The 23,995-nt window shown below is 42.0% G+C and overlaps 1 protein-coding gene across 1 annotated transcript; it reads right to left on the minus strand.

Annotated features, from left to right (window-relative positions):
- Positions 1–3,269: 3,269 nt before the first annotated feature.
- LOC307118623 (trace amine-associated receptor 13c-like) lies at positions 3,270–4,265 on the minus strand (the record flags this gene model as incomplete). Its single annotated transcript, XM_079804308.1, has 1 exon — positions 3,270–4,265. One exon carries the CDS (start codon positions 4,263–4,265, stop codon positions 3,270–3,272), a length of 996 nt encoding a protein of 331 aa, XP_079660434.1.
- Between the last annotated feature and the right edge of the window lie 19,730 nt (positions 4,266–23,995).

Consider the following 23,995-nt stretch of genomic DNA (forward strand, 5'->3'; position numbering starts at 1 on the left):
TTGTTGAGATTAGGGCTGAAACGATTCCTTGTGTAAGCTTTGTTTAGTCCATTTAAATGATGTTTTATAAACAAAGTTCGGGAGAAGCACGTTCAGATAATTGACACAGGTGGAGAGCACTCAGCTAATCAACAATAGAGGTATATACACGCAGCAGTCCTACCTCCATTTGTTGACAGTTCTCAGCAACCCTTCCACCACTCCTTTGCCACACCTTTTAACTCTAAAACCACTTACATATACGGGGGGTACTCTGGGTTCGGGCCTAATTCCGAGCTCGAAGCCCTCCCCCCGGACAGCACGCCAAATACTCATTGAATTACTCTCTATAAATTATATGTAAGTGCGAACTCGTGAACTACACATGGTCATGTTGCAGAAAGACAATTTTTGTGTAAGGACTCTGAGTATGTGCTCATTGCATATCCACGGGTCAGGTGGGTAAAGTAATAAAAAGTAACATTCCAAAAATTGCGGATGGATGAGAGATAAATCATTAATGCGTTTTCATTCATTTTAAGTCAAGTCATTTTAATAAAGACGCGGAACTCGCATTTCACTGTAAAACTCAATGAATGTGTGTCATTCTTTAACTTTCGTTTCAGCTCACCTCAAAGACCGTAATGCGAGAGAGAGAGGCATCAACACTGGTTATATAATTTAGTCTTGCTATTTTTAAATGAAGACAGCTGAGTGTTGAGCTTCAGGATGAGATGCTGAACATTTAAATTTCATTTGCGGCAGTTCGCGCGTCAGCTGAAGAGATACAAGCAACTCGATACACATGAACAGCATGAATGGAGTTTGCACATGCATCACCGTCATTGTGATGTGTAGGCTATGTGAAATGTTTAATGGGACTTTATATATACTTGATAATATCTCCGAAATACACCATTAAAATGCTCTCAAAGCTAAGCGCAACAAATAGCAGAACAAGCTGTAACTGTTGTATGCGTGTGCGCAGCGCTCGTGCTTTCAGAGCTGCATGCCTTCATTGATTTGCGTAATTTAAATCTCACACTTTAATCATATTTATAGCTCTTAACTTAATAAAACAAGCTGCGTTACTATGATGAATGATTAGCTCAAAATGTAGATCTGTATGTGCGATGTACTTTATCTGAATTAAACACAAACCTCACATCTCTTGCTTTTGCTCACGTTTCAGCGGTTACTCAAAGAAGATTTTTTAAAGCAATATACTTCAGTGTAGCTAATATGTTACGATAGCATCGCGCTTAACACTGAGAATTTTAATTATTGTAATGTGACGATCGGGTGCGGATATCTAAATCAGAGAAGATCATGTGCGGAGCCAAACGAAAGTAAACAAAGCTTAATGGATGAAGATGGTAGAAGAAGACTGTACATTCGCGAGATGGACGTCTGCACATTACTTCGAGTTTGTCAGAGATAAGGACAAGAAGAACGTGATAGGCAAATGCAGTCAAATGCAACCTTTGTCTAAAACCGAAATAACTATTGACGTCGCGAAATAGCACTAGCCATTTAAAAAAACATCTCTTGCACTTTGTGCATGACGGTTTTGTGGTGTGAACCTCTTGAATTTAAAGAGAATAAAATAATGACAACTATAAGGTCATGTAGCAGCAATAATTATCTGTTTGTTTGCTTCCCAGCCAGTCCTCCTGTCACGCTATGCTAATCTCTTGCACCGCGCACTGTTACGGACTAGTCCATTTCATTGTGAAAGTAGGGGGTGTATGTGTGTAGGGACAGATAACCATGAACTGGACATTTTAACTACTACTTCAACGTTTCAACGTATTTCTTAAGAATATTTATAAAATTCACCATGCTTTTGAAGCGTTCATGATGATGAGGGGCTTTTTCTTTTCTTTTTTTCTTTTTTTGAGGTTGGTTGGAGGCCCCCCTACTACAACAGTTGGTAGGAGGCCCCAAGTAGCCGCCTACCTAAGCCTCTATGTTAAGACCGCCACTGCATATGGGCCCAGGACTGACTTGCTAAGCCAAAGTCACCAATGCTACCTCAGATTGATTATTCAGAATGTATGGACGCTCTTTCTGGAACAACGCGCTGAACACGGCAACTAAACCCAATGAATTCACACCGATTTATTACAGTAGTGTTCTCATTAATGTTATGTAATATGACAGTCCAAATCATAGTTATTATTAATTGTGCTTTGTTGTTTGAGCTGCGCGAGCTGAAGTGCTGAATGAACACTGGTACATAATATTACAAATTACATCTGCACAAAATGATGCGACTGCACAAGTGAACTTGAACTAAGTTACGTGCTGTTCAGAATGTGTGACTCATGTTGTGCACATGCTCTTCCTGGAGCAATGGGATGAAACAGACAACTGAACCCAAATAATTCACAAGTTTTATTACAATATTGTTCTGTTTATAATGTTATGTAATATGACAGTCCCAATAATGGTCATTATTAGTTGTGCATTGCATGAGCTGCATCCTCTGAAGCTGAACACCGGCGTGCTTTACTACCACGTTAATTCTTAACCAAATACATCCTATATGAGATAAATCAGATATAGATAGGCCTACACAATATTACAACTCATATTTGCACAAAAAAAAATGTTGTGAATGCACATGCAAACTTATAGTTATGCTGAAGGTGTAACTCCAGCTGTAAGATGGTCCCAAACATAACTCCGGCGCGCTCGTTTAATTTTTCCTTGTGTGTTTCGAGGTTGAGCAGCACAAACGCGCATGACCCTGCTTAATCGATGATTGATAAGTTCTATCGATTAATCGTTAACATCCCTACTTTAGGTGTATAACCTCGTGCTTGCATCTGTGTTTCACTTTGAGTTTGTTAATTCTTGGAAAGAAGTTCTTCAGATAATCTTAGTCATTTGAAGGCCTTTAAGAGAACAAATGGAAACTGATACAGTGTCATTTCAAAACCATGCATGCTACACAAAGATTGATACTATCTTATCTTTCACAATGAAGATCACACTACTTAATTTGGGAACAGATGATCTGAAGGGGTCTCATCCTCATATTGTTCTAATGTTGTTCTAAACCTGTAAGCATTTCTTTCTTATGTAGAACACAAATTATATTTTAAAGAATTCTGATATATTTCTCAAAATATGCAATATTCCTGTATGCAATAAATGTTTTATGGTCCGCATAAGAAAAATGTATACAGTTTAGGAACAAATGATGAAATTATTTTAATTTTGGTGTGAATTATACCCTTTACATGTGCTTTACATAGGTTTTACAGTCATGCAATAGCAGGAGATCATTTCTCTTCCATGAATAGGTTGAAGTATTCTGATGAAGGTTTGAATATTTTCAGAGTCAAAATGTATTTTGCTGATATTTTAAACCATCTATAAAACATTGCATAAATAAGTGGATTCATGCATGAATTCATGCATAAAATCCAATACATTAAATTAATTACAAAGGAGTCACCTGTGTCTTGACCAAGAGTGAGAGCAGCTATATAATATGGTATCCAACAAAGAAGATAAACCATTACAACAATTCCTAAGGTTTTTGCAGCCTTTTTTTCTGACATGGCCTTTTTGTCTGTGAGTGAATTTATATGCTTAGCTTGATTTTGTGCTACGAAGCAGATTTTCAGATATAAAGAAATGATTAAACAACAAGGTGTCACTAAAGTAACTACGACATCTGTTATGATATATCCCAACTTAATAAAAAGTTTACATTCTCCAGTACATGTATAATTGTTCTCTGGATAGAGTAAAGACTCATACAAAAGAAAAAAAGAATATATGCAGGAAAATACCCAGTTTACAACAATAGAAAAGACTGCTCTGTTAATATTTACCCTTGATGGATATCGCAAAGGGTCATTCACAGCAATGTAACGCTCAACAGATATAATAATCAAATTACCAAGAGATGCTGTAACAACAACATAGAAAATAAAAGGAAATATCGAGCAAAATATTTCTCCAAAGTACCAGCAAGACTCAATCAATTTGATGCCCTGTACTGGCATAAGAATCAGTCCCACTATCAGATCTGCCACTGCCAGAGAAAAGATCAGCACATTGGTTGGAGTGTGGAGCTGTTTGAAGTGAGCGATGGAAATGATCACCAGCAAATTCAGAAACACAGTGAGCACTGATACTGTAGAAATGAATATGTACACAATAATGTACTCGGCTCCAGGTTTTACATTTCTGGTACAAGACAAATTGTTGTTCGGAAAGCAGTATTGGATTGTTTCATTTTCGGTGTTTGTTCCGCCCCAGTTAGACATATTGACGATAGCTCAATTTTGAGTAGACTCCGTGCTTCATCAGAGATCTATTCCAAATCCATACCAGGATTCTTGTCAGTTTGTCCTCCTGGAGCTTATCACTGACATGACTCTGTTATATACTCACAGAAAGCACAGAGGCCACCCATTCAACATGACGTTTGATTATCCACCTTTCAACCCGCCTACTAGTTAAATATTCATAGTTGGGATTAATCTCAGTGTTTTATATTAACTATACTGTATGTAGAATGTAAAACGCAAATTATAGTAAAGAATGCTGATATATTTCTCAAAATATGCAAAATTTCTTATAATGTTGTATGGTCCACATAAAAAAAAGTTATACAGATTTAGAACAAAATGGGGTGAATAAATGATTACATCATTTTCATCTTAGTGTGAATTATAGGGGTGAGCGGGGCACAAACTAACACGGGGTTAGTTGTAACACACATGGTTTAAAACTTTCCACACATGCCAGGATGACGAAACTTAGTGTATAGTTGCCATATCAACATTATTTAGAGAAAAAATTTCGTCAATATTAAAAAATCTTTGGACGTTATCACTGAACATTTATTTAACCATAGCAAAAGTAAATTTCTGACTTAAGTTAATTTTTCATCTCTGTTCCCTTTCGAGGGAACTCACACTGCATCGGAATGACGAATTTGGGGACACTCCCTAAGCAACAGCGTGTCTGAAGTATGAATGAATGGTGTTGCGTCATGACGTAACTATGACAGCATACCCGGAAGATACATAAAGGAGAGCCCGTGCATAGTAATGGCAGTTATCGCTCTTCAGCATAGTGCTCTGTGTGAAATCTGTCTGTCTATTTATTGTTGTACGTTGTGAAAGAAAAGTGTGTGTGAAATGGCGACCGCAAGAGACTTTAAGCAGTGTGTGCATCCGTGTCCCCGTTATATGTCGGGCTCGGACACACACTCGCTTTGTGTGCAGTGCCTGGGTGTTGAGCATGCTCGGGCGGCTCTCGAGGGAGCCGCCTGTGATCATTGTGAGCGGCTCACACTCAGGCTCTTGCGCTCTCGGCTGGCCGTGTTTGATGAGTCCGGCCAGCCTCGTGAGCCCTCTGGTTCTGGACCCGCAGTCGCCGAGGCGGCTCGGCGTCGCAGATCCTGGGGCTCACAGCGGGATTTATCAGATAGGTTTGGGACTACTGAGGCACCTTCCCACTCTTCATCTGATGATTCCGAGATTCTCCCTCCCCGTGTGGAAGCCCGCGCTGCGGCTTCTTCCCCTGGGGTGGAGAATCCGGTGTTCATCCTCTCTGGTTCCGAGGAACCAGATGAGGTGGACATCGAAGCGGGTGGTGAAGCACCATATGAGTAGCCACTTCACCCACCCGCTCAAGAGGAACTGGTTGAGGTTTTGACCCGTGCGGTGGCCAAATTAAGAATTGATTGGCCACAGGAAAATGAGGAAATTCAGCCACCAAGTAGGCTGGATGACCGATTCCTTTCACGCCGGGCTCAAACACCTCGCCGGGGCTTGCCTTTTTTCCCGGACCTGCACAATGAGTTGTGCAAGTTCTGGAAAAAGCCGTATTCAGCGCGTGTTTCCAATCCCCCTGCATTGGACTATTCCAATGTCCTGGGGGCACGTGAGGCTGGATACGGGACGATGCTATCTTTCCCCCGAATCGGCATCGTCGCTGAAAGCCCCGGTACTGCCCACCAAGCCCTGCAGGGACACCTCAGCCTTAGTGGGCAGAGCCTATGTGGCGGCTGGGCGGGCTGGTAGTTCTTTGCATACATTATCGATCTTGCAAGCCTACCAGGCCGACCTCCTAAAAGAGTTAGACGAGGGTGAGGGTCCCTCTCCAGGGGATATATTGGAGCTTCGGAAGGCCGCAGATTTGTCTCTCCGCATCACCAAGGAGACGGCCCGTGCTGTGGGCCGCTCCATGGCATCTATGGTGACTGTGGAGAGGCATTAATGGCTGAATTTATCGGGGATGAAGGAGAAGGATAAAACCTTCCTCCTAGACTCCCCGATCTCGCCTTCTGGCCTGTTCGGCGACGCCGTTAACACCGTCGTCGACAGGTTCCAGGAGGCGAGGATGCAGTCAGTGGCCTTCCGCCAATACCTCCCTCGTCGCTCTAAAGGGAAGGCTGCCTCCAGCGGGCAGCCTCAGCCGTCCACCAGTTCCTCGCACCGGCAGGAGCAAAAGCAGAGCGTCGCCTCTCGAGCCCCTCCTCCTGGAGCTTGGCAACAGAGACGGCGCTCGCACCAGCAGGCTTCCGCACTTATGGGCGATTTAAGAAACGTCCTTCAGGCTAGGAAGGCTGCTGGGAAGAAGTCCTAGCTTCGGCTGGGCTTCAAAGAGCGGTCCCCCCGCGCGGGAACCACCGAGGTTGTCTCCTCCGCGGCGCTCTCGGGAAATCGATGTGGTAATCCCGCCGTCACAGACGCTTCGGGCCACATCGATTTCCCGCGGACGTTCACTGCTCCAGCTGCCTCCGGGAGGACTTGCGGCTGGGCAGTTAACGCGTCCGCACACCGAAAATCGTTCCCAACTGCTCCCTGCCGGTCAGCCGCTTCAGGGGGTTGGGAACAAGGCTCGGTTGACACCGAGAGGCTGGTTCCCTTAGTAGATTATCTCGGCGCGTGGAAACGCCTTCCGAATATTTCTACGTGGGTCCTGCGTACTGTAGAAAAGGGTTACAGACTGCAGTTCAGTCATCCTCCACCAAAATTCTGTGGAGTGACATGGACTGTAGTGTAGTGTTAATTTTGTCACCTATTTTTAATTTAGTCTTAGTCTTAGTCTTGTGCCAAATGTCCTTGTTAGTTTTAGTCATATTTAGTCATTCACATATCTTTTTTTGTTAGTCAAGTTTTAGTTGACTAAAAGTCTCGTCATTTTAGTCTAGTTTTAGTCAAAAGACAACTCAAGGTATCTTAGTCAAGTTTTAGTCGACCAAAAGTCTAGTCATTTTAGTCTAGCTTTAGTCAAAGGAAAACTCAATATATTTTGTGGCAAAATAAGTTACATAAAGTACATATAACCTGCATAATGTTTGTGCCACAACACCATAGCTAACTGGTTGATTTACAGCGTAGATCAGCATTAGCTTATGAGACGATGGGCACAAATATCGAGTTCGATCTTGATTCAGTATGAATTCATATGTATATAGCCTACTGTACATAGTATAAGGGAAAATATGTTTTTTTAAACTTTTTGGGGGTTATATTAAATTTGCTTGCATTCTTTACTATTCACTATTATTAACATTTCAAAATTTCACAAAAAGTAAGCAGTTATGATCTGTGTATGTATTAAAGAGCCATACAGGCACCCAGTGGGTAATGGCATTACAAGTGATTTTTTTTATTTTTCCAGCCACAAAATGACTCTAATTTGCCTCTTTGCAGTGGAATTCTCTATTTTAACCTTAATTAATACACTAATTGTAATATAAATAATAAAAATATTAGAAGAAAAATATTTTAAGTGATCATTAATGGACCATAAGTATTGCACAAATAGTATTTAGTACCAAAAGATCTCCTCAAAATATTCAATAAATATTATTGAATTAAAATATAGGCTATTTATTTTTGAAATAGTTAAGGTGTATGGTCACATTTGACCATCAATGAGTACAAGTGTGACTTAATTAGTAAGGAATACTTGAGGGCTAAATACAAGAAAAACATTAATATTAATGTTAACAATGTTGATCTCTACCACTCTCCATAATAAAATGATACTGTAAATGTGGCTGACGCACACTATGCTGTACTGTTTACCAAAAATTGCTGCAAACACCTGTAAAGTGAAGCTGTTGTGTAACTTACGCGGCTTAAGCCATTCAAATATACTGACACAGCGCTAGAGGTATTGAGCGCTCCGGGAACCACGTGACCACACGCGCGCGGCCGCGAGATGACAGGCGGAGTCTGAGAGAGACCTGCACTCCAGCAACAGCGGGAACTCTTTCTGAATATTTTGAACAGCTGAATATTCATCTCATGATGTAAAAGTAGAGATAATTGTAGACGAAAATGAAGAGAGATTTTATCTTAGTTTTTATTTTATGCAAAACATTTTAGTCTCGTCCTTTTTCATCAACAATAATGCATGTTAATTTAGTCTTAGTCAGTGTTTTTGGACATTGGTGCAGTCTCGTCATCGTCTCGTCTTCGTCATGGAAAAAAAGGTCGTTAACGAACATATTTAGTCTCGTCTCGTCTGACGAAATTAACACTACTGTAGTGGAACCAGAGCGGGTTCGGGTAATGGAACAAGAAGTAAAATCCTTGCTGGTAAAGGGGGCCATAGAGTATGTTCCTCCGCCAGAGTGGGAGTCCGGGTTCTACAGCCGGTACTTCATAGTTCCAAAGAAGGATGGAGGGTTGCGTCCTATTCTAGATCTGAGGTATTTGAATCGATCTCTGAGGAGGTTCAGGTTCAAAATGCTCACCATTCCCACCATCATGAGTCAGATCCGGTCCGAGGACTGGTTCGTCACGATAGATCTGAAAGACGCATACTTCCATATATCCATCCTTCCGTGTCACAGGAAGCTCTTGAGGTTCGCTTTCGGGGGCGAGGCGTACCAATATTGAGTGCTTCCCTTTGGTCTAGCTCTTTCCCCACGCACGTTCACAAAGTGCATGGATGCAGCTCTGGCTCCAATGAGACTCCAGGGCATCCGTGTGCTGAATTATATCGACGATTGGCTCATTCTGGCCCAGTCGTACGATATGGCAGTTCGGCATCGAGATGACGTTCTAGCCCACATAAAGTGTTTGGGGCTGAGATTCAACACCAAGAAGAGTGTGTTGACGCCGTCCCAGAGAACGACGTTCCTGGGAGTCGTGTGGGATTCGACATCGATGCGGGAGCAACTAGCTCTCAGGATTAAGGCTAGGCCACAGCATCACTGTCAGGCACTTCCAAAGGGTGCTGGGTCACATGGCAGCAGCGTCCAACGTAATACATTTTGGCCTGCTGCACATGAGACCCCTACAGTGGTGGCTGAAGACCAAGGGGTTTTCCCCCAGAGGGAACCCATTCCGTATTATCAGGGTAACGCGCGTAAGCCTTCGTTCCCTAGCCATATGGAAAGAACCTTGGTTTCTGTCCCAGGGACCAGTGTTGGGAGCGTCCTGTTGCCGTAAATCCGTTTCAATAGACGCCTCCCTCACTGGTTGGGGTGCGGTCATGGACGGCCGCTTTGCGAGGGGCCCGTGGGAGGGCCGTCATTCCTCCTGGCACATAAACTGCCTGGAGATGATGGCGGTTGTGGCGAGCAGCGAGGCCGAGGGACCGTGAGGGCGGGACGAGGCGGCGCTCATCAGAGAGGATGAGCGCCAGCTGCGAGTCGCAGCGATCTCGGCCCTTGCGGAGGAGTGAGGGAGTATAAAGGAGGAGCGACGACAGTGAGGGAAGAGAGAGGACCAGGCCTGGAATTTGCGTTATGTTTTATTTTAGTTGTGTTATCCGCTGCAGTCGTCCGTGAGGGGCTGCAGCCTTTATTTTCACTTTGTGTTTATTTGTGTTTGTGTGTAGGCGGCAGTCGGCCGTGAGGGGCTGCCGCCGCCATATTTATTTTGTCTTTATTTTTGATTAAATACTTTGATTGTTCGCCGGTTCCCGCCTCCTTCTTCCCGTACAAACAACGTTTACTACAGCGGTCTACAAGGCTCTCAGGAGCTTTCTCCCGGACCTCGGCGGTCACCATGTCCTGGTACGGACAGACAATACGTCTGTCGTAGCGTACCTCAACCGGCAGGGGGGTCTGAGGTCGCACCCTCAATGCAGACTGGCGCATCAGATCCTCCTGTGGGCTCAAGGGAAACTGTTGTCCATCAGGGCAATGTATGTCCAGGGGGTTCAAAATCAGGGAGCAGACATCCTGTCGAGGCAGGGGCTGAGGCCCGGGGAGTGGCGACTCCACCCAGAGGTGGTGGAAGCCATGTGCGAGAGGTTTGGCCCAGTGGAAGTGGATTTATTCGCGTCTCGAGAGACGACCCATTTTCCACTGTGGTTTTCTCTCACGCATCCGGCCCCACTGGGGCTGGATGCCATGGTGCAGACGTGGCCGAGGCTGCGTCTGTACGCATTTACCCCAATCGCTCTGCTCCCGGGAGTCCTGGAGCGGCTCCGTCGACAGGGCGCCAACCTGCTTCTGGTGGCGCCACGTTGGCCGACTCGAGTTTGGTTCTCAGACATCATAGCTCTGCTAGCGGGTCAGCCGTGGGAGATTCCTTTGAGGAGGGATCTCCTGTCTCAGGCAGGGGGCACGATATTTCACCCCCGGCCAGAGATATGGAACCTCTGGGTCTGGCCCCTGAGGGGGCCAGATACCTAGAGGCTGGCCTGCCGGCGGATGTGGTTGAGACCTTGCTCAGTTCCAGGGCTCCGTCTACAAGGAGACTGTACAGCCTCAAGTGGAATGTATTTTCCACTTGGTGTAGAGAGCGTGAGGTGGACCCAGTTAACTGCCCAGTGGCTTCAGTGCTGGAGTTCCTCCAAGATCGTTTCTCTGCAGGGCTTACCCCATCCACACTCAAGGTGTACGTGGCTGCCATTGGGGCTTTCCACACACCGTTGGGTGATGGGCCGACTTGCCTGGAGTTTGCCCCTGGCGAAGTGAAGGCCATCTTACACCCTAGGGCCGGTTATGTGCCCAAGGTGCCATCAAGCGTGGTCAGGCCTTTGGTTCTTCAGGCATTTCATCCTCTGCCTCACGTAACGGCGGAAGAAGGGAGACTTCACCTGCTCTGCCCAGTCAGAGCCCTTAAAATATATGTGAAGAAGTCTGTACAGTGGAGGAAATCTGAGCAGCTATTAGTGTGTTTTGGTTCATCTAAGAAGGGGCTACCTGCGTCAACCCAGACTATCAGTAACTGGATTGTCCAGGCAATAGCCACGGCCTATCAGGTGCGCAATCTGCCTTCACCTATGGCCGTGAGGGCGCATTCCACCAGGGGCATGGCCTCCTCGGTGGCCCTCCTTTCTGGGGTCCCTTTGCAGGACATTTGCGAAGCGGCCGGATGGGCTACTCCTCACACTTTTATTAGATTCTATAGTCTGCACCTCCCTGCGATGCCCGGTCTTAGGGTACTCCAGTCCTAGCTGTGCCCGGTCTCCGGCTTCACACTAGGACTGATGCTACCTTCGGTGTGGCCTAGTGGGTACTCGTTCCCCAAATTCGTCGTTCCGATGCAGTGGGAGTTCCCTCGAAAGGGAACGGCTCGGGTTATGTATATAACCCTTGTTCCCTGAGAAAGGGAACGAGCACTGCATCTCGTCGCCACACCTCGGCAGGCCTGGAGCGCATGCTTCATCACGATAACTGCCATTACTATGCACGGGCTCCCCTTTATGTATCTTCCGGATATGCCGTCATAGTTACGTCATGACGCAACACCAATCAGGATTGGCTTGATTTCATTCATACTTCAGACACGCTGTTGCTTAGGGAGTGTCCCCAAATTCGTCGTTCCGATGCAGTGCTCGTTCCCTTTCTCAGGGAACAAGGGTTATATACATAACCCGAGCTGGTTTGTGTGTTTATTTAAAATAAGACAAATATGATGTTATTTTAATCTTATATCTGTTATTTAACAGTTGAGATAGTCCTTTAATGCTGATCTAACCAGCAGAAGACACGAGCCGGGTTTAAATTCCAGTTGCGCAGGTGGGGCATGTTTTCACACTGCGATACAATGAGCCCCTATTAGAACTACGCTATTATATTCTATACTTTTATGAATTCTGAATAGCTGAAATTATGAAAAGCTGAATAATGACTGAGAGTCAATGTTCAGAAGTTATTCATTATTATTATGTTTTGAACTATGCTGTATAGCTGTGTGTTGCAGTGTTTGTTGTCAAACTCAAAGATTTGTTTATTTTCAATGATTAAAAATGCCATTGTTTTATTTGAAAAAGTTAATATTTGTATTTTATTGACAGCATATTTGGTTACCCTTTTAAATAATGGTCATTAGTTAACATGAGTTAACTACATTAGTTAACATTAACTAATAAGTAACTGCATAAAGCGTTTATTAATATTTGTTAATGTTAATTTCAACATTTACAAATGCATTATTAAAATCTTGTTAACATTAGTTAATGCACTGTGAACTAACATGAACAAACCATGAACAGCTCTGTTTATATTAACTAACGTTAACAAAGATGAACAAATACAGTAACAAACGTACTGCTCATGGTTAGTTCATGTTAGTTAATACATTAACTAATGTTAACTAATGACCATTATTCTAAAGTGTTACCAAATATTTTAGTTTATCTTGGATATTTCTTTGATTATATCAGCAGATAACATTTTAAGCTGTCATATGGTCATGTTACAATGTTCCCCTCACATGTTACAGGGTACCCCACCTATGGGGCATGTTGTCACATTTCACTGCCATTCTTTCGGGGTAAATCAGGAAAAAAGTATACACTGAATTATTAAACAAAACCACATAATTGTACTAGACATGTGTGAAATGAATGTGGGAAAAATTAAATACTCTGAACCCCAAGTGAATTTACACAAACTGAGAAAGTCAAAAAGTGTTAGGTTGTGCCCCACTCTCCCCTACCCTTTATATGTGCTTTACATAGGTTTTACAGTCATGCAACAGCAGGAGATCATTTCTCTTTTCAGATATAAAGAAATGATTAAAGTAAAGTAAAGTAACGAAGACATCTGTTATGATATATCCTGACTTAATAAAAAGTTTACATTCTCCAATGCATGTATAATTTTTCTCTGGATAGAGTAAAGACTCATACAAAAGAAAAAAAGAATAACCCACCTACTAGTTAAATATTCATAGTCGGGATTAATCTCAGTGTTTCCCAAATATTAGCTAGTCTGGCTCCACCCTCCTACGTACTTCCGCTCAATTTCCATTTTCCTTCAGTACTCTGTCTGTGTTACGGGTGTGCTCAGGCAGGAAGGCAAAGACAGGAAAGTAGAATACTCAAACAATGTTTAATACGTGGGATACTCAGGAGACTGACATATAACATAGCACACCTTACATAAACGTACATAAACCGCTCTACATAAACGGACATGAACAGTGACCAGAAAAAGACTGAATGAACAAAGAGGAACTTAAATACAAACACAGATGACTAACTAACGAGGGGCACAGGTGATACAGAAGAGGGTAACTAAACACAGCTGAACAGAAATAGACTAACGAGGGTAACTAAGGAAACAGAGAAAGTGGCGGGAAACATAGACAAAGGAACATGTGACCAGAATAAGTGGTCGTGGGCGGCCATGGCGGGTCAGGAGTCTTTGGGCGCCTTGGCGGGACAGGAGTCTTTGGGCGCCTTGGCCGGACAGGAGTCTTTGGGCGCCTTGGCGGGACAGGAGTCCTTGGGCGCCTTGGCGGGACAGGAGTCTTTGGGCGCCTTGGCGGGACCAGAGCCCCACCCACATGTCTCCCACCCACAGGTATACCTATATCTTTGACCAGAATATAACCTTTTTGACCACTGCAGAGCACCGTGCGGTTGCGTGCGCTGTAATTTGGATGCATTTCTAGACTTGTATTTCTTTAAATGCTGGCAAGTATTCTCAAGAGCAATATATTTCATCACCGTTAAAAAAAATAAAAAGAAGAAAAGCACGTAAACATTTGAATTGGGCCGTTACTTACGGCAGCATTTATTCTTATCATACCAAGCATATGACAGCAGATATTTACAGCATATACAATCATGTTACGGACCACAAGAGCAGCGCGTTCCTGATCACAAAACTCTCCCCGTCACCGTAAATAAATCACAATCCGAATGCACAAGGTTTATCACTGAGGTGGCGTGCACAATCTACACAGTTATTTTTACGGATTACCATGTGAGAATCAAAGGCGAACAGCACATGACATACGTCACAACCAAATGTTAGCGATTGGTTATGGCAGATCAGAGTGACTCTTAGCAGATCCAATAGTTTTAAACTTCAACAGAGAACCCGCCTTCAAGGAAGTAAACGCTTGTCAATGGAGAGTGGCCAGAATCTCTGTACAAATGAAATGAATGTACAAGAGTCTGGTAAGACCACGCTATATATTAACTAGACTTTATGCAGAATGTAAATCGTCCCTGAAAGAGGGAACGGAGATGTACGTCAGAACTGACCGACGAATTGGGGATCATTTTCAGAGATCAATCTACTTTGAGTGTTTTAAAACGAGCCAATGACCTTTGGCATGCGGTTCACGCATTCCATGCCAGTCCTTCCAGAAAAATGCAGCTTTTTTTTGTGATTGTTGCGGGCAAAAATCCTTGATTATGCCGCATGTTTTCTTTAAAAATGCGATGGAAATTGCAGGATATTTATGCAATTTTATGTAATGAAATTGCGGGAACTTGCAAAAACTGCAGTTTGATGAAAAAGAGAAAAAAAGCACTACATCACAGAAAGTGCTGGGAATATTTAAGTTCTCATCTTGTTTTATGGAAGACCTTAATAAACACATGGCTCAAATTTACAAAACATTGTCAAACAAGTCAAACAAGTTCTGTAGCTTTACAAAAGGAATATGCTACAACTTCTGAAAAAATGAATTAATAACTTCCTGTTTTACAGAGGTAGCTTTACAAAACAGACATTTGAGTGCTTCCAATGCACAAAGTGCAATCTCTTAAAGGGTTAGTTCACCTAAAAATGTAAATTCTGTCATTAATGACTGACCCTCATGTCGTTGGACACCCATCAGACCTCCGTTCATCTTCGGAACACGGAGGAGGAAAAACTCTGGTTATAAAAATACCCGTGTACGTGTGGACAAGGCCTTAGTGTAAATCCGATGGCTCAGAAAGGCCTCCATTGGCTCAATGCACTGTACACTCTCAAGACCCATAAAAGGCACTAAAGACGTCGTTACAAAGTCCATCTCCCTACAGTGGCTCTACAATAACTTTATGAAGCGACGACAATAGTTTGTGCTCAAAAAACCTAAATAACGACTTATATAAAGATGACCGATTTCAAAACACTGCATCGTTATGAATCAGCGAGTCGATTCATGATTCGGATCGCGTGTCAAACCGCTGAAATACGTGACTTTGGCGATCCAAATCGACTCACTGATTCATAATGCTTTGAAGCTTCATGATGCCTTGCCCGTCAGCGCGGACGAGAACTTACACACCCAGGAGGAGAGACGTGGATTACCCCACCAGTTGGTAGCAGTCTTGGGACACAGTTGCATCGCCACAGACCGCTCCACTGGGGGGGGGTCTCCACGTACCCCTTAGCCACGCCGTCATCGAGGGTAGTGAGAACGGAGGAGTCAGTCGAACGGTTTCTAGCATTGTAAGGCGCTGTCCATGACTTTGTAAGCTCCTGATGCACTTATGGGAAGAAAGGCACCGGGGTGGGGCGCTGAGAACCAGCACGGGCCGCCCCGAGAAACCAATAGTCTAATCGCAAAGGTTTGGGGTACGGTGGAGGGTTCCCCTTGAACCTGACACTTGCGGTGGCCCGGGAAAGCATAGCCGTGAGCTCTGGATCAGACTCGGACTACGCTACCACACCTGAAGGGGGCAACGCAGCCGAATCTTCATTTACAAAGGACATTTGCTCGTCCCCCGATGCAGCGATCGAAATCATATCCTCAGCTGGAGCCCCGAAAGTAATGGCAGGCCCCCCATGGGAAGGACCAGCGTGCTCTCTCAGAAACTCCACCGGCGCAGCAGAGGGGTGAGGGGCCCGAGAAGCCTGTTGACCCGTCGGGGAAGCCCTCACTGTAATCCTCAGGTCTCCACCAAAGTTATCAGCCAAAGTAGCAGCCCTGTGCTTGTTAGCCGGAGGTCCACTAGATTGGGGGATACGCAATGGGAGTCCACCCCTTCTGAGGTATTCGAGCCTAGACCGTAAAACCTTGATGGTCATCATGTTCCCGCAGTGGGAACATGAGTCATTCACGAATGCCGACTCAGCCTGCTGAACGCCCAAACACGTGAGACAGCAATCATGACCATCAACTGGGGACAGAAAAGGAATTTGCTCTTTTGTAGTGCTGAAGCACTCAGGGAGATGGCCGCGGCTCACAGTCCAACAGTGGAAGCCTGCGTGTGAGCACCCAGTTTGGAAACACTCAGCCAACCAATGATGTAAAACAGCTGCACTCTGAAGCGGCCACCCGCTGACATGCGCCGTCACACCAGCACGAGGAAGCAGAGCGATCCTCTTCTTGAGCAGACTCGTAACAATACACTCTTCGTAGAAAACAGCCAAAGTAGAAAGCGAGGATGCGGTATTGCACTTCATTATTTCAGACAGGACCACTTTGGCAAATAACTTCAGTTCTGTCAGGTCCACTAAAGTCAAAAAACACAATAGACAAACATTTAGTACAATTTTTTTAATTGCATATTTTGTAAAGATTTAGATTTGGCGGTATGGCTCTGTTCTAAATTCCCCATCCTTTCATGAGCTCCATGAAAAGCCAAGACAGGGAACAGCAGCAGATTCTGGGGACGACCTCCCATTTAACTGGGAGGGCAGAGCAAATCCCCCATTTAGAACAGAGCATGCATCAATGACAACAGAATGACATGATTAAGTTAGCAAATTAAGGAGGAGCTGGGGAGGAGGTGGGTTGCAAAGCAGCGTGCAGCAGAAGCGTCCAAGCAGGCAGATTGAAGTGAAGCTATGCTTAAGTAAGCCGCCCTGTTTGAGAGAAGCCAATTGAGAGCATAAGATCAGCTGAAACAGATCAGCTGAAAGAGGGGCGGAGTTAGAATTTCCCAATCAGTTGATAGCGGAGCTTGACTACGTGGCCTGCCAGAACTAACGCTGGCGCTTGATTTCTGTCAGGTCCACTAAAGTCAAAAAACACAATAGACAAACATTTAGTACAATTTTTTAATTGCATATTTTGTAAAGATTTAGATTTGGCGGTATGGCTCTGTTCTAAATTCCCCATCCTTTCATGAGCTCCATGAAAAGCCAAGACAGGGAACAGCAGCAGATTCTGGGGACGACCTCCCATTTAACTGGGAGGGCAGAGCAAATCCCCCAACAGACCATACCAGGCAATCCTCCCTGGCTCTTCCAGCTGATTGAAGAGACAGCAGAGGATACGAAGATGAGAAAATGTAATCTATGTGAAGCTAGCACGAGGAATGTAGCTACAGTTAATGATACGAGTAAATAAATAGTAAATAGGCGATATGGCGCTGTTCTTAATTTCCCTTCGTTATCATGGTGAGCTCCATGAAATCAAAAACAGGGAACATCAGCAGCTTCTAGGGGCAATCCTCCTATTTAATAGACTGGAAAGTAGCGAAAATCCCCCCAACAGACCATACCGGGCAATCCTCCCTGGCTCTTCCTTCTAATCGAAGAGCCACGGAGGATCCAAAAAATAAAAAAGCGTTCCGAGAAGGTTGTCTAACTGATTTTAATTGTAAGATCTAATCGATCTACGTGAAGCTAGCATGATGAATGTAACCGCTAATAATACAAGTAATTAAAATTTATATATGGAGCAGCACTCATAGGTTTCTAATGGATGGCTCACGCATCGGGCCAAATATAACGAACATAAGCGGCTGAAGACACATCGCCTCATGGCCTCAATGTAGAGACTGGAGTTGCAGTTGCAGGAAGCGGCAGTTGTAGCAGCCTCTATGCACAGAGAATGAGCTGTATAATGCTCTGAGGGAAGCTTGCGGTAGGCATAGCAGGCGGAGACAGGAAGCAAACCAGACTCTGGGCACAAGCTTTCCCTCCTCCAAGACAAATAATGGATCCTGTTGAACAGCTTGTGGATGGCTCCTCAGGTAGGCTAACATAGATGACAAAGCAGAGTCAGATTCAGAGATAAAACGCCGTTCATCCCCTTATCCTATCAGTGTAGTGTGCTTAGGATTATGCTGAAGTGCTAGGAATAAATTGATACATAAGAAATGTGAGGTCATGTGACCGCGAGTAAAACGTATTAGCAATATATCAGGTTTAAACTACCGCTTTAATAATATCAAATTCCCATAGTGCCTATTGCTTTGAGGAAAAGCTTATTATTTAGGGTGAGTCTAAGGGTGAAAGAGTAATCCGTGCAAGTTGATACACCAGAAAAATAGTGTTGTGGTAATCTTAATCAAATCTGAAAAGTACCTCCAAAGTTCTACTCTAAAGTTAGTTATAACTTTAAGAACAAGTGTGTTTCCAATAGCACCTACAGTTTTAAAACGAGCACGTTTCCAAACTCTACTATAGCTAACGATATCGCTTTAAGACAAGCCCATTTCCAACATCTATAGCTTGAGAAAACGTAGTTTTCCAGTAGCTATATCGCTTTAAGACAAGCATGTTCCTGACACCATAGCTTTATCAACAAGCTATTTCCAATATACTTATAGTTTTACCAAGCATGTTCCCAATATCACTATAGCTATAACAACAAGCACTTCCAATATTACAGCTTTAAGAACACGCATATATCCCAATATTAACTATAGCTTTAAGAACAAGCATTTCCAATATTAATTATAGCTTTAAGAACAAGCATTTCCAATATTAATTATAGATTTAATAACAAGCACTTCCGATATTACCGTAGCTTCAAGAACAAGCATTTCCGATATTAATTATAGCTTCAAGAACAAGCACATCCAATATTAATTATAACCTTAATAAGAAGCACTTCCAATTTTAATTATAGCTTTAAGAACAAGCACTTCCGATATTAACTATAGCTTTAAGAACAAGCTTTTCCCATATTAATTATAGCTTCAAGAACAAGCACTTCCGATGTTAACTATAGCTTTAATAACAAGCATTCCCAATATTAATTATAACTTTAATAACAAGCATTCCCAATATTAATTATAGCTTTAATAACAGGCACTTCCGATATTAATTATAGCTTTAATAACAAGCATTCCCAATATTAATTATAGCTTTAATAACAGGCACTTCCGATATTAATTATAGCTTTAATAACGAGCATTCCCAATATTAATTATAGCTTTAATAACAGGCACTTCCGATGTTAACTATAGCTTTAAGACAAGCATTCCCAATATTAATTATAGCTTTAAGAACGAGCATTCCCAATATTAATTATAGCTTTAATGACGAGCACTTCTGATATTAACTATAGCTTTAAGAACAAGCTTTTCCCATATTAATTATAGCTTCAAGAACAAGCACTTCCGATGTTAACTATAGCTTTAATAACAAGCATTCCCAATATTAATTATAACTTTAATAACAAGCTTTCCCAATATTATAGCTTTAATAACAGGCACTTCCGATATTAATTATAGCTTTAATAACAAGCATTCCCAATATTAATTATAGCTTTAATAACAGGCACTTCCGATATTAATTATAGCTTTAATAACGAGCATTCCCATATTAATTATAGCTTTAATAACAGGCACTTCCGATGTGAACTATAGCTTTAAGACAAGCATTCCCAATATTAATTATAGCTTTAAGAACGAGCATTCCCAATATTAATTATAGCTTTAATACAAGCATTCCCAATATTAATTATAGCTTTAAGAACAAGCACTTCCGATAGTAACTGTAGCTTTAAGAACAAGCATTTCCAATATTAATTATAGCTTTTAAGAATGAGCACTTCGAAAATTAATATAGCTTTAAGACAAGCACTTCCGATATTAATTATAGCGCTAAGGACAAGCAATCCCGATATTAATTATAGCTTTACAAATGAGCACTTTCAATATTATATTAATTATAGCTTTAAGAATGAGCACTTCCAATATTAATTATAGCTTTGAGACCAAGCACTTCTGATATTAATTATAGCTTTAATAACAGCATATCCTACATTAATTATAGCTTTAAGAATGAGCACTTCCAATATTATAGCTTTAAGAACGAGTGCGTTCCCGATTTCAACTATAGCTTAAGACAATATTTCTAATAGCAACTTTAGCTTTAAGAATGAGCACTTTCAATATTATAGCTTTAAGACAAGCACTTCCGATATTAGCTATAACTTTAATAACAAGCATTTCCAATATAAGTATAGCTTTAAGGCAAGCACTCAATATTAGATATAGCTTTAAGAACGAGCACTTCCAATATTAATAATAGCTTTAAGACAAATGTGTTCCCAATCGCAACTATAGTTTAGACAATTTCCCATATCAACTTTAGCTTAAAATGAGTTACAATTTACAAATACCAACTATAGAGACAAGAACAATAACCATAAGCCTAACATTTTACTGAAAACGACTAAGCTTAAGCAATGCAGATACCATTGTCAATTACGTTGCCAAATTACCTGATAATTTTAACAGAGTTAAAAATAAACTTAGCTTCGTGAAGACAGATGAATGAGTGTGAAATTGCCAGCTGAGACATAGGCTTGATATACTTAATTTGTGGAGTGCAGATTTCTCTGAAATTGTTCTTGAGTCAGTCACATAACATTAGTATACCTTCAGAGAGTCCATGAAAATAATGCAGCTATGCAAACTCCAAATTAGACAGTTTGTGAACCATGCGACGAAAACGCGAGTTTACGTTTACAACCTGAATGAATGTGAGGTGAACCGTGTGGGGGCGAATTGCTCTCAATATTTCACACTGCACAATTCCTTGTGATATGATTCTGTTTTGCTTGCCGAATTCCACATTTAATTAGCTCCTGACAAACCTTGTTTTAAAGCAAAACATGCATTTGAGCAGTGAGTGATTTTAACTAATAAATACCTCTCTGACGACCACCTCTCAGGATCACGTTCATGACGATCGGCCGCCACCCATCGCTGCAAACACACTGCAATGGAGCACGTATCCCAGAGCCCGAGACACAAAACCCAGTAAAACGTTTGCCAAATGATAAAATAACAGGCTCAGCAAGTGGGGTTGCTTTCGTTGAGGAAATAGCTTGTAACGTTAGACTTGAACCGCCATACTCGGGTAAGCTGCGAAAAATAAATAAATAAATAAATCATTCGTACGAGACAGCAGTTAGTCTAGTAATAAGCTGACGAAAGTATCCAACACATGGTCATAATTGTTACTGCTCCCATAGTTATGAATTAGTACATGTCCTGGTATAATTCTGATGAAAATGCAGCTGCAGCTCACGTTCGTCTTACGCAAGTATGTAAATATTGAATACATATTTGCCAAAATAATGCTCACATTGCGTGATTGAATCATTAGCCAACACATAGCCTACTTATCTCACTCAAAACGAACATAGAATTGCTGTAGCTCCGTTTGATACATGAATACAACGTGAAAGGCAATTGCACTTTAAAAAGCCTTGTGTATGGTTTGGTGATTTGATAAAGCAGACTGCACAAAATGCATAGATGATAAAGCATAGGAAAACCATAAATTCTTATCCTGATTGCAAAGCAGCGTGCAGCAGAAGCGTCCAAGCAGGCAGATTGAAGTGAAGCTATGCTTAAGTAAGCCGCCCTGTTTGAGAGAAGCCAATTGAGAGCATACGATCAGCTGAAAGAGGGGCGGAGTTAGAATTTCCCAATCAGCTGATAGCGGAGCTTGACTACGTGGCCTGCCAGAACTAACGCTGGCGCTTGATTTTATTGAAACACAGTTTATATTTGGCAGTATGGATCCTTTATGGGGGTTCTTGCTCCATGATTAATAAAACATACAAGCGCTTTGCATTAACCCCCCATGGAACCATCAGCTTGAGTAATATACACATGATTTTAAGACACTTAAGTAATGTATTTAAGTGGAACAGTGGTAACAGTGAATCCTGGGACGTCTACTGTAGCTTTTCTATGAGGATGAGTGTCTCTCAGCAGTGAAGTGATTGGAACGATGTGACAGCTGACCGCATCAGCTGACAGCAGCACTATGCCTACGTGGCCTGACTGAACTACGCTGTGCTTGATTAATACCCACGGTGCGGGGTGGAACGTGGAATGCGTGAACCGCATGCCAACGGTCACTGGCTCATTTTAAAGCACTCAAAGTAGATTGGTCTCTGAAAATTATCCCCAATTCGTCTGTCAGTTCCGACGTACACAAATTATATTTGAAAAAATGCTGATATATTTCTCAAAATATGCAATATTTCTTAAAAAATTTTATGGTCCACATAAAAATAAAAAAAAGTTATACAGATTTGGAACAACATGGGGTGAATAAATGATGAAATCATTTTCATTTTTGTGTGAATTATAGGGGTGAGCGGGGCACAAACTAATGCGGGGTTAGTTGTAACACACATGGTTTAAAACGTTCCACACATGCCAGGATGTCGAAATGTAGTGTACTAGTTGCCATATCAACACTATTTAGAGAAAAAAATGTGCCAAAATTAAAAAATCTTTGGACGTTATGCCTGAACATTTATTTAACCATAGCAAAAGTACATTTCATTACTTAAGTTAATTTTTTATCTCTTTTTTTGTGTTTATTTAAAATAAGACAAATAGGATATTATTTTAATCTTATATCTGTTATTTTACAGTTGAGATAGCTCTTTAAAGGGCACCTTTTATGCAAAATTAACTTTTATAAGGTGTTTGACCATAAATGTGTTGGCAGTGTGTGTACACAACCACCCTATATTGGTAAAAATCCACCCACTCCTTTTTTTTTACTCCCCATAAATCATAAGCAGTGTCTCAGAACAAGCCGTTTGCAGATTCCTGGTAAAGAGACGTCACATTTCACAGGCCCCGCCCACGAGTGTTGATGGACACTGCTGTATTAGCATAGACCCCGCCCTCAGAGATCTGTTCACAGTCCGCCATGTTTATCTCCTCGCCAAAGAATTTAACAGCAGCATTGACGTAAGAAATGTGTTCTTAATAAAGCTAGTTCTACCCGAAAGATTCGGAAGCCAGATGAAGTGCAAAAAGTAACAAGTTTATTGATAGCCCAGCAAGTATGATAATTAGAAGTTCTTTGGTGTAGGCCCCATCCTTAGTTTTCGTTTCGAGGGTAACAGACTCTGCATTTCCTGCCTGAAGATGCATACAATTATGACACACAATTAGGGACAGACCAGGATTAGACAGAACAACGATTAGAGGAGACAAATTGAGTTGTTGTGTGAAGAGAACAGAGCAGGTGTCTCGGTGAGAGAACAGTGTTAGCTTATATATATATATATATATATATATATATATATATATATATATATATATATATATATATATATATATATATATATATATATATATATATATATATATATATATGCTAGCTAACGATATGAACACTGTGCTCAGATTACAATACTGTTCTGATTATTATCATGTATCAGGCAATAGCAAAGCTGGTAACGTTATTGTCATCTAGTATTGATACTTACCAATAACAGAAACTAATAAGCTTTGACCATTAGGAAAAGTCACACGTCGTTAATATCCGTCCACACTAAGCGGTATGTGATATAACGTTAGCGGTTTCTCATCACGACTGATTTGGTAATTAGCAAATGTTTAAAAAACAAGACTCACGTCACAGTGCACAGTTCACGTTTTCTCCGAGCTGCATCTCTGACGGATCCGTGACCGTCACATCTCCTGCCGGCGGCTGAACCACAGACAGTATAGTGTTATTGTGTTTATCCTTTATTCATTAATTCTGTATTATGGGTTTATTTTGTGCCGATTCACTGATCGTGTGAGGAAGGATGCATATGACGTTATGAGTATGTATTTGAGTGAACTTGAATGTGGCATGAATAAAATATTTACATTACCAGCACATAAT

The sequence above is a fragment of the Gobio gobio genome, assembly GCF_949357685.1.
Source record: "Gobio gobio genome assembly, chromosome: 22".
Classification (NCBI taxonomy): domain Eukaryota; kingdom Metazoa; phylum Chordata; class Actinopteri; order Cypriniformes; family Gobionidae; genus Gobio; species Gobio gobio.